The 12,054-nt window shown below is 29.0% G+C and overlaps 1 protein-coding gene across 3 annotated transcripts in view; it reads right to left on the bottom strand.

Annotated features, from left to right (window-relative positions):
- Positions 1 to 3,760: 3,760 nt before the first annotated feature.
- LOC107454396 (bone morphogenetic protein receptor type-2) overlaps positions 3,761 to 12,054 on the bottom strand; it is a 108,291-nt gene continuing 99,997 nt past the window's right edge. For all 3 annotated transcript variants that reach the window (XM_043046527.2, XM_016071589.3, XM_043046526.2), the window contains one exon: positions 3,761 to 11,332. In XM_043046527.2, coding sequence (XP_042902461.1) covers positions 9,825 to 11,332 — 1,508 coding nt within the window. In that variant the 3' untranslated portion in view covers positions 3,761 to 9,824. The remainder of the gene's footprint in view (positions 11,333 to 12,054) is intronic.

The raw sequence follows: 12,054 nt of genomic DNA, 5'->3' as shown, positions 1-12,054 counted from the left end.
GGTACTACGCCAGGTAAGCGAAGAATCACCAACAGAAACTAGCATCCACACAGAAATCGGAACTCTTCTGCTGCATTTTTCAATCCGGATTCAAAAAAATAAAAATAATTGGTTTTGTTGGTGATGATCTCGTAAGGCGATAAAGAATCATGCATAGTACACACGCCTTCGATATTCGACGGGTATGAAATTCTCCTCGAAGGAAAAGTGGATTAATACCCCAAGGAACCTTCTAACTTCTTCCGCGCGGAGGGACTCCACGCACTATTTTTTTTATTTGTTTATTTTCTTTTTTAAGAAATGAAAATAATTGGCACTGTCACTGGTGGTATATGTATATTCGATGACAAACAATCATACCCTTTTTAAAGTCCTTAATTTTTGCTTCGTTAGAAGAGTGGGAACCCTGTATATACTTTTGTTTCTAAAGAATTCATTATTCAATCAAAGATACAGCATTACAGCTTAAATATTCATTACAAAACAGTGCGTCTAACCCTTTGGCAGAATTTTTTTCAGGCTTTCTGCGACAAAACTCTCTAGCACTCATATCCTTCTGCAAAATAGTTTCAATAATAACAAAGATGTACGTTGTCGATTTAAATTAACAAAAAAAAAAAAAAAAACAATTAACANAAATATGTAATTATTTTTATTATAATATTACGGGGGATACTATCGCATTTTGTTGGAGAAAACCGCACTAATTCTTTCCGATATCGCATTTTGAAACTCATCACATTAAAAAAAAAATAATTATGAATCATGAAACCCTAGCTGTAATTACCGAAAAACAACTTGACGACGAAGTCCCTCGAATTGGACTCTTCAAAAGGGATTACTCAAGTTCGTGTTTCTTTTCAAGATTTGATTGTTGAAATAAATAAAATCGGATTTTAAAAACTATATGGAAGTCAAAAGCAATAATTGCCGAAAAAATGATAGAAGCGTTGCCTTAAAAAGTAAGTACTCGAATGCATGATTCGAATTTCCCATATCGTCTGATTAAAAACCACGTAAAAATTAATAACTGCCGAAAATATAATCGAACCATCTATGGATTTATGATACTATAGGCGTAAATTGACTGTGATTATTTAAATGCCCAATTCAAATTTTACGCGTAAATTTCTGAAGAAATTAAAACTAAATTTTTTTTCTTCCTCAAAATAAAAAATTTTCTGCAAGAACTCTGTAACGTTCTGCGATGTCTAATGCAGCATTTTTTGAATCTTGTGCTGATTCTATAAGCCCTTCATTCAGTTCTGTTCTCAAAGTTTCACTATACACTCATTAATAACTTGTGTCTTGTTAAATTGCCTTTCAGTTTTTATTTTTAAATGTTATTAATATTACTCAATGTTTTGCGTCCAGCTACAGTTTTGAGGGTAAGAGGCAAGAGCTTGCCGAAAAATTTGGAAAGGTCCTGGTTACAGCCACTGATTGGGAGAGACGAAAACCAAATATAAACGACATCACCAATTCTTTGAACTTGAGGACACAAGAATGTGTCGATGTTTTAAAAATTCTAATAAAATATTCATAGCTACTTTTTGTTTTATTCCTCTGCATTCACACCTTCTTTATTACAAAGCAAGTACATATGAGAAGGGCAAATTTTATTAAAACCCATAATATTTTATTATTTTTTAAGTTTTTAGTGCTGTTGTGCAATATTTTAAATTAATTTAATTTTCAGTGACTGCATCCTGTCTAAAGATCAAATATGTATTGCAAATGCAGAAAAGTAAGAAAACTAATTTACATACGTGTAAAATGCGGTTATTTTAAAACAAGCAATTAAGTCTTTGGTTTCGATTTATAAATCAGTTGAGCTGAAAAAAGTTATCATGCCTTTCATTAGTATTCACTTCTTACTTTCCATCTATGATTTTCAAAAAGGGCAGGTATGACCATCTGCTATACCCATTTTATGCTTGATCACTTGGCAAATAAATTTCAATTCATAAAGCTTGTTAAATTTAGTTGCAGATTTGTTTAATGTAGGTTCCAACTTTTAAAAGTAAGCCTTTTGTATTAATTTGAATTGTAAAAGCATATGTTTCTGTCACAATTAGTTAATACTTGAATTGGTTAGTTAATACTACGGCGTTATTGAGATATCGATCTATATCAATTTTACAATGTCGTACAATATAGAAAAAATCTGACGTTTTTACATAGATCGATATTTCGGAACAACATTGATCGACGTCGTAAGCGAATTTTTTTCCAGATCGATCGATATTGAGCGCTACTTGGGGGCGCCGGGCCAACACCTCCTAGAAGAAGGAAGGCCTCAGCACGGATCAATTTAGTAGTCCGATGTGACGAAGCTAACTGCGCAGTAGATGAAAAATAAGAAAGATGTCATTACGTTCGGGGTACTAAGCTGCGCAGTGGTTGAAAATACAAAATATGTCATTACGTTTGGACAACTAAAGGATATTTATGGTAAAAAGTGCTGATGCCTGCTCTTTTCTAGCAGGTGTTGGCCGGGCCTCCTGAAAATTTAGCTGAATTCCACCTTTATGTCAGCAAGGAATGAATGAATTTTTCGCAGCTATATGACCAAGTTAATAATCAGAAAACTGCATTCGGCATGACGGACACAGAACTCAGAAAATCAATAGAATGGACAGAACGATATTTCGCCTGACCATTGGAGGAAGGGGGATATTTATGGCTATTTTAGGTTCTAGTCAATTTTTTTGCAGCAGAGGGGCCCTATTTGGCTAAGTCGAGCCCTGGATATTCTTTTATTTTACAGATTAAATTTTCAATGAAAAACTGAAAATAGCTTTTAAGATTTTCAATCCAAATTCCTAGTAAAAAATAAATCCGCAGAACTGTTTTTAAATGTTGTAAATAAACTTTTTTTTTGCAAATTAAGCAACAATTGCAACCCTATATTTCGCTAGACTTAGGAAATTATAGGATTTAGGAGACTTAGAGCTTCCATATTTCTGGGCCCTGTTTAAAATATGATTTTTCTACTACGTCATTGATCTATTAATATTCATATTATTTTATCTATTGACAGACAAAACAAAGAACTTCAAATCAAGATGAGTAATACTTAAAAGTATCAAGGCTTTTAATTGAGACTGATTGAACACATGCATTTAAGGAAAAGCAACAATGCAATTTGATACTCAGATTTGTTTGAATTTTCTCCTTCAGTTACTAATAACAAAGCAATTTTTTTTTTTTTTTATATAAAATCATTTTAAGTTTGGTTTAATTTTACCTACATAAATCGGCACTGGAGAATTATGCGTCAATTCTGCGACTTCTTGCATATTCCACGCTTTATAGCGCGTAAGTGAAATCATTGAAAGCTGTAAATAATATTTAGCTTCTAAACTAGAATGTTATTAAAATAATAGCTAAATATTACAGAATAAAAGAAAAAATAAAGTTTCTTTAACATTGCATTAAGCTATCTTGATCAACTGAGGAAGCTAAGGGAATAAAATGATAAAATACATTAACTAAATTGTTCAAAAAAGAGGTTTTTGGTAAAAAAAAAAAGAAAACAAACATAAATTTTTATTCAGATACTAAGATTTTTTTCTGAGCATTGTGTAACTATAAATTCCAGTAAGTTGTTAAGTACCTCTGTGGAAACAAAGCTAAGGAATAGTCTGTAATTTAATAAAAACATCATCTTTAGAAACAGTGTATCATTATATTGCCTTAAGTCCTTCAATAAGTAAACAATGTAGCAATAAAAAGGGGAGGAAGAAAGAGACACTAATGAACAACTGAGTGAGTTTATTTTTTAAAGTATATTTTATGTGATTCAACTATTATGGAAAACATTTTGTTCTGATGACTGTACACAGTAAAAATAGAAAAAAAAATGATAAAATGAAACAAAAAAGCATAAAAGATACGACCAACAAACTACATCTTTACACAAATTCAAATGAAAAATATTCAGATGAGCAACATTTTGTACTACTATAAATATCAAATTGATGATACCTGCCAAACCTAACACAAAGAATATGAAATGGCTTCGTCTTGTGCGTTTATTACAGATTGAATGCAGGAAGTAAGGAAAAAATATTGTTCATATAACAATATACCACTCAGCAATGAAATCAAAACATTGAGTAGGAAATTGAGTTCATTAACAACAATGCATGTTTTTAGAACATATTAATTTATTTTAATACATGTTCAAAACCTCCACAATAATTGTGATTCTCAGAACAGTTACAATACACAAAGGAATATCTATCATACCTGCAAGCCCCTGAAGTAAAATAAAATCAAACCATAAATATGCTAGTTTATGATGAAATGATACATTTGTGAAGAACATATAAGAGAAATATTTGTTTGATTTAAACATAAAATATTTCATTATTAATTTCGTTTAGGAACTTTATCATTTAAAATCCAAGAGAAGATTTGTGTTCTTTCTTAGAGAATTGTTATTTAAGTGTGTTTTAGGAATGATTAAAATGATGATAAATGGAGACAGCAGATATGATAATTTGACGAGCCAACTATTAACATTAAACATCTCTATAAACTTTTTTTAAAAAATACAAAGTAATATTCAATCGTAAGTCATCAGAATTCTGATAAGTAGATCAAACGCATTGAACAGCCCATAGCATGTTATATAATTACAAAAGAATAAATGTTTGCACTTTGCAAAATATGTTGTAAAAACTTTTATTAATATCACCCTCTCGGATTATCATACTTTTTCACTTTTTTTGAAAAACTCAAATATTTACACCATGCATGTTTTTGGCGACTATCCCCCTAATAAGTTGAAATATCTGTGCGCCTTTCCAATATTTCAGACAAATAAAGAAATATTTAAATAATTATGAAATATTTGCGAGTTAATTAGTAAAATTTTAATTTTCGAGCAACTAGTTCAGAAATTTTAAGAAAGAAGAATTATTGTAACTTTACATTCTTCCCCATTTTATGACACTCATGACTAAGACTTCGTAATTTTTTCAGAATTTTAGAAAAAAAACAACTTTTTCTTAGAAACAAATGACGATTAGCATTTTATATGATTTATTACAAATTACGTTGTAAGAATTGTCCTCATACCATGGCATCAAAACAATCATAACAGACGTTTTTAAGGGTAGCAATTAACATTTAAAACAACTGTCTATTCTTTTTCATTGGGGAAGGGAGAATCTGAAATTGATTCTTAAATAATTAATAAGAATCTGCAACTAGTTCAAGAGAACAAACTGTTGAGACTAAAGGGATAACAGTACATCAAAGATTGAAATCATCTGTGTAAATAATGCATTTTTGTTCTTTAATTTTTAAAAGGACAGTAAGTTTTGACAATCAGCAAAAAACTTATGTTAATTTTTTCTTTGAAAGAGTAAATAATTTTTCTTTTAAGGTAGCCTATGAAAAAATTAACAAAAATGTAAAACTGTTTAACATTATTTTTATCTACTAAATTGTTTAAATTAATTTATACATTTCAATTTTTGCCACTTTAGATTAACCTTCATTATAAGAATGTCATGCATTGAAATGTAGCAGGCTTTTTTTTATATACAGTAGGGAACCGATTATCCGGAACGATCGCTATTCCGGATAACTGATTTTTCCAGTTTTCTGAATCGTTACAAAAAGCTGTTTTTTTTATTGTTAAACCCAACTTAAAAAAAAAATATTTGGAAATAATCTTAAAAAGAACAAAAAGCGATGAAGTAATACACTAATGATTATTTCCAAAATGATGGTAAGGTAAACATCTTTCAAAAAAGAAAGAAAAATCCTAAAATCTTATGAGGAAAAAAAAATGGCGGGAAAATTTATCAAATTTCGTTCCGGTTTTCTGATTTCCGGATAACGGGTTCTGTACTGTATATATAACCGAATAGGTACAATTTAACAAGAAAACAATGAATTTCAATGATATGTCACTAAATATCAGGATTCTAAATAAATAGTTGATTGTAATGCAGTAAAAATTTTTAACGAAGAAACATACATTGTTAGCAGAAATAGCAAGCCATATTTAGAATACATAAATACCATCCGTAACTGAAAAGTTTTGTTGTAATCGGTTATTTTGAAAAAATATAAAAATATTTCTATTGCTTCATTGATAAGTTGTATTTTTTCTGGTTTCCCATAAACAATTAAAACAAATGCATTATGCATATTTTCTAACACCGAAGCAAGATACCAATGTAATCATTAGATTATGAAAATAGAAATTCATATTTAAAACACATATATGTTTCATTCATGAGCATGATTTTATATTTATTTAAGAATTCCGAAGCAAATTATTAAAATATTTCATCGACAAGTTAAGAACCAAACAGAATTTTTATTAATAAAAAATACTTGATAACAGTTTAATCCTCAAATTAAAATGAATGTTTTTGCTTTTAGTTATGATTAAATTCATGATCATAACTGGAATATAATATTAAAATAAAAATTTTCATTCTAATACTACTTATAATAATGAATTCATTTGCGCCAAACATTACTTTTGCTAAGCAATGATGATATTAGCATTTTTGAATCACTAAATTTTCAAAGAAATATTTTTTTTTCATAATGACATCACTACAAATCTACATTATTAATAAGAATGAATGTGCAAATGACTACTACAACTGGATATATCTTTAAATTTATACACAGAGAGTTGTATTATAAATAGTTAGCTAAAAGCATACAACTAGAGTACAATATCAAAACTAACAAAAATAAATTTCTCACTATCAGTGAGTTAATATTAGCCAAGCATTTTATACACTATACAAAAACATGTAGAAGACTTTCAAAATTACTACATTTAAGATATTTCAGGAAAATTTTAAGTATTATATTGCACAGGGATGCTTTACTTTAAACAATACTGATCCTTAATCTATAATTATCAAAATATTAAACTAAATGTTTATCTGGTTAATTTACTGAAGAATAATAACCCGATACTTGACCTCATTACACTGTACTTTTATTGCATTTTTGTTAAAAAGTCAAAGTATAGCAATTTATTAAGCCAGACTTACAAAATGTTAAATACTGATATAATAAATAAATTTTTTATTTTTGTATCACACTTTTAAACTTAACAAAGGGTGGTCCATAATCACTACTCTTAATACATATTTTTAGAAACCTTGTAAAAAATAAAATAAAAATACTACTCATTAAAGGCTGCAAATTTAGTTAAATGAGGAAATAAGGATATTAAATTTTGAGGAATTTTTGTTGATAGACCTTCAGAATAACTCATATTTTGTGAAGGAAAAAAATTTTTTTTTTCATAGCAAATAACATATTTAAACTGCTTAAAATAGGTAAGACTTCTTTTAATTTCTAGTAAGGAATTTTAAGACTGTGATTACAGAACCCAATGAAAGTTCTAGTTTTTAACGTGCCTTTAATTGAGGATGGGAATCTGTATAAAATAAGCATCCCTGCTTTTAAAACAAGAATTGAAAGTTACAGTTCAAAGCAGAATTAGATGATCAAATGCTCTGCTTTATTATCACAATATATAAACAGGGATTTCTAAGAAATTTAAAAATAAAATACAAAAACAACTTCATTATTCACAATAGAATTTAAAAAGGAAAAACATAATGTTAAAAATATTAAGTGTCACATTTTTAAAACCCTTTTAGTATAGACAGACAAATTTAGACAAATTTAACAAATCATTGCATTACACAATTTTGATATATGCTAATTTTTTTTCTTCTTCCAGTAAAGTTATGATTTCATTCTCAATAATAATTTTTCAACATTTAGTTTTGGTTAAGATACAAACTCTTTTGATATTAAGATAGAGAAATACTAACATCTGAATACAAGACTAAATATTTAATTCCTAATAAACTCTTCCGCTATCAAATACTAAATTTTAGCACTGTATTAATATCTTTAGTTCAAGAGATTATAACTAATATTGCACATTAGCAAGTGCACTGATCTTTCTAAAATTCCACATGGAGAGTTTACAGTACAAAATTCATTAAGTTCAAAGCATAGCACCATAAAGTTTTTACAACTTGATACATTTAACATATAGTCCGTCTATAATTAAACTAAAATTTAAACATGTGTATTTCAATTGTAAAATGAATTCATAAATTTTATCAATCAGTAGCTTATTTACATGCATACAGAATACTTAAAAAGAATTTAGCTAATAAAAACATGTAGTTCATGGCAAAATAAATAAATAAATTGTGTTATACATTTCATATATTTAGAAAATGCTTTTTTTTTTCTCTTTATAGAATTTTAATAACTTTTTAAAGAGTTTTCTTTTTGTAAGTGCTTTATTTTCAGATGATAGAAAATTTAAACATTCGTTAAATTTAAATATCATTGATTATTAAAATATCTGAGTTTTGAATCATCACTGCTAACAATGTCTATATTCCTACAGTTTTATTATTAAAACACTTTTTAAGTAACCTATGTATTTATGCATGTATTTAGGTAAAATATGGGGAACTGAACTACCAACTGAAATGTGATTAGAGTAAAAAATTAAAAAAAACATCCATGTTTAGATCGTTTTTCTTTTTATTCAAAGATAAAAATTCTCACTTAAGTATCATTCGTTGAGCTCTTCACCGGGATCATTAAACAGTGAGGAAAACAAGTAAAAAATTTTTATTTTATTTTCACAAGTTATTATGAAAAGTTTATACACCATCATAAAAATAGATCAGATAGAGAATTGCTGCAATAGATAATTTGAAACACTTGTTTAATTAAATATTCAAATAGTAATTAGGTATCAATTTTTCTGAATGTTACACACAGATGACGAATTTTTAGATAATGAATTTACAGTAAATGAATTCTTAGAAGATTTTTCAAACTGTTAATAGTTTTATTAATTATAAATTTTAAACTAAATTATCTTTTTTTTAGAGGAAGAAAAATGCTCTTTGTTATCTGAGAAAAAAAAAATAGCTAATTGAGGACAAAATATTCAAAAATGCTAAAGGAATGTTCTCTTTTACACAACTATGCACAACATTTTTTACACAAAGTTTAAGTTGAATTAACATATAAAATGAAGAACTCATTTATTCACAAAAAAATATTTGTACAGTAAGAATTGTACATAAAATGCTCAGGAAACATAATTTGGTTTTAAATAATTTATATTTAAAACAGAAATATACATAAAAAGGATTATTTTGATAATTGGAGTTCTCATGAATCTGAGGTGCTTAAAAATATATATATATATTTTAAATTTTGCCTATTGTAGTTTTCAGAAAAGGTAACACAATATAAGAAAAAATTTCAGTTTCAATATACAGACATATACCTGAACATGAAGATGTAACAGATTTATTTACATAGTATTTTGTATTAAAGAATGATTTCATATGGATCAATGATAGAATCATTTGAAAATTACAACAGAGAAATTATCTTTTACACAAAAAAGCAAATTTATCTTTCAACAGCTCAATGCATTTTGTTATGTGGAACAACAGCCGCAGCTTTTCGAAAAACTGCAATAAAACACTTCTTGAAAAAGAATGCCAAACTAAAAACAAAATTTTTTCCCTAAAAAAATCCAGATTCATAATTACGTAATTTTTACGTAGCTAGAAGAAAATTAGCTTAACCCAAGCTTTCAATAATCCAAGTTAGAGTCAGATTACCAGAACTCGGCATACGGAGATAACCAAAACAGATACAAAATAACAATGAATGCACCAAAAGTGAATTAAAAGTAGTAAAAAACAGTAATAATTTCAGTAACAAAAGAAGCATATAGCAGCTATATGAACAACTCATGAAAACATAACTTTTACTCAAATATCATTAAATGAAAAAACATTTTGTGGAACATTAGAGCTAACTGGTAATGTAAAACCGTTACGAGGTTTCACTTGCACATTTTCCTGAAACTTTATCTGTTTCGGGCTTGCTTGTTCCTGATCTGTACCAGGTGGAGAACACAGAACATTCATGTTTAAAGGAACAGATACAGAAAACTTATTACTATCCAATTGGGAATGGTTAGGTTTGGAGGATTCACCAGGAAGTTCAACAGAAGACATTATTCTGTCATCGTAAAGTGAGAATCGTCCTTTAATTTCAAAGGGAGTTTTTACTCGTTTGATCCCATTACGCTTACCACCACTACCCTTGCGTCTAATTTGCACAGTTTGATTTTCATTCGGTAGTGCAGAACTCTCCGAAATATTTACCAGTTCTTTTGTAGTCTCAGAGTCAGACAAATCAAAAAAGTCTTCATCAAACTCATTGCTCAAGCAATGAACAGGTAATGTAGTGGGACGTTTCGACTTATCCTCAACGGAAACAATTTGATCGGGAAGTATATTGATTAGTGTAGGGCAGTCACTTTTAGTGGGAATTTTGAGTTCCTCTAACGAACGACAATTCGGAGATTCGGCGCATTCTTCACTTGCAATGCCTAACGAATGCGAATGGACATTGGTACAATTTACATTGAAATTGGAATGATCATTTTTTGGTTCTACAGGCCAGAATGGCTCTAGAGGGCCCTGCTTTTCTTCGCACTGAGGATTAATTTGACCCTGTTTCTCCTCGTAATCACTCGGTGATATCGGAGAAGAAATCGCAGAACTCTGCAGAGGTTGCTGCTCCTCAGGAATATAGCCATTGCTACAAGAAGTTTTACGATCTAACAGATTTTTCCAACCAGTTTTAAAACCTTTCTTGTTATCAAATATATTCAAAGGGCTCCATCTCCTCTCTTCTCTAGATCTAGAATTATGCCCATAATTACTACTCGTTAAGTTGGTTACTTTAGGAATGGTGGCTGAAGAATTGACTGGATTTTGCACATAAGGTATAGGAATTCTAGTGGAATGATTGGTGAGACCGTTAGGCATTAGAGTACTCGTCATGCCAGGAGGTAAACTGAAAATGTTTGCATCACCATCAGAGAAAGAGAAAATTTTGTTATTGCCAGGGTATTTAAGTGTACAATCGAGCAAGCGGTTTCCGATGACATCCGGAGCTTCTTGATTGAGATTGCGCTCCAAACACGGATTTCGTCCCTGATGAGGCTGCAGAGGGTAAGATACTTTTTGACCGGGAGATGAGTTGTTGGCTATTATGTTTTTATCATTGTTTTGCGCATCTGACGGAGACAGAAGTGTTTCGGTAGTGCATTCAGAAATACTATTTGATCTTTCACGTGGTATGATGAACTGATCATCTAAACTGCCAGAGCCGAAAACACTGTCGTTTCCTGATTTGTTATTATTCGATTTTTCCAAATTGGAAACATTATTCAGAGAAGGACTGATACCTGACCCACTTAATCCAGCTGAAAAGTAAAAATATAAACAATACTTTAGTCTATAAAAAAATCTACATTAGAAAGAGAGAAAAACACAAATACTGCAAATAAATAAAATAAAAAAAATTGGTAAAACATTACTACAACGTTAATGGCTATCTTTAAGACTTTATCTACTGCTATCTTCTTAAAGAGGTGATGAAACACAAAAAATAGTTTATAAATAATCACTGTGATTTATAGAAGGGTAAATGAAATGCATTTTTCACGCATAAAAAAAGGGAAAACCCAAAATAGTAGTTGCATACTTATAAGGACAGTTAGCAAGTTTTTTTAAGAACCATTAATATTATTAAAATGTAATGTTAAAAATATAATAACAGCATCAATAGTCATTAATCAAAAATATTAACAATACCTGCTTTGTGAAACCTTATGCACATCTGCATATGGTTTGAATTTTATTCATAGGAATGAATTATTTTTCAGCAGTAAACATTTTACTTAAAACACAATTGCAAAAAAAAAAAAAAAAGAAGTCATGTATAATTTTCATGCTTATGCTCGTTCATAACACTTTTAGTTTCTTACTTACAATTTCTTTTTTTTTTAAAATAAAGTTAAAAAAATAAATGACATTTTTTATGTTTAAAAAAATTATAAATTTAAAGGTCTTTAAATTCATAAAACGTTACATATGTAGATGATGAATGTTTCAAACTCCAAGCATATAGGAAATACTCATAATT

The sequence above is a fragment of the Parasteatoda tepidariorum genome, chromosome 3 (assembly GCF_043381705.1).
Source record: "Parasteatoda tepidariorum isolate YZ-2023 chromosome 3, CAS_Ptep_4.0, whole genome shotgun sequence".
Taxonomy (NCBI): Eukaryota; Metazoa; Arthropoda; class Arachnida; order Araneae; family Theridiidae; genus Parasteatoda; species Parasteatoda tepidariorum.
Note: the sequence above shows the minus strand (reverse complement) of the source record. Positions and strands in the feature narration are given on the sequence as shown.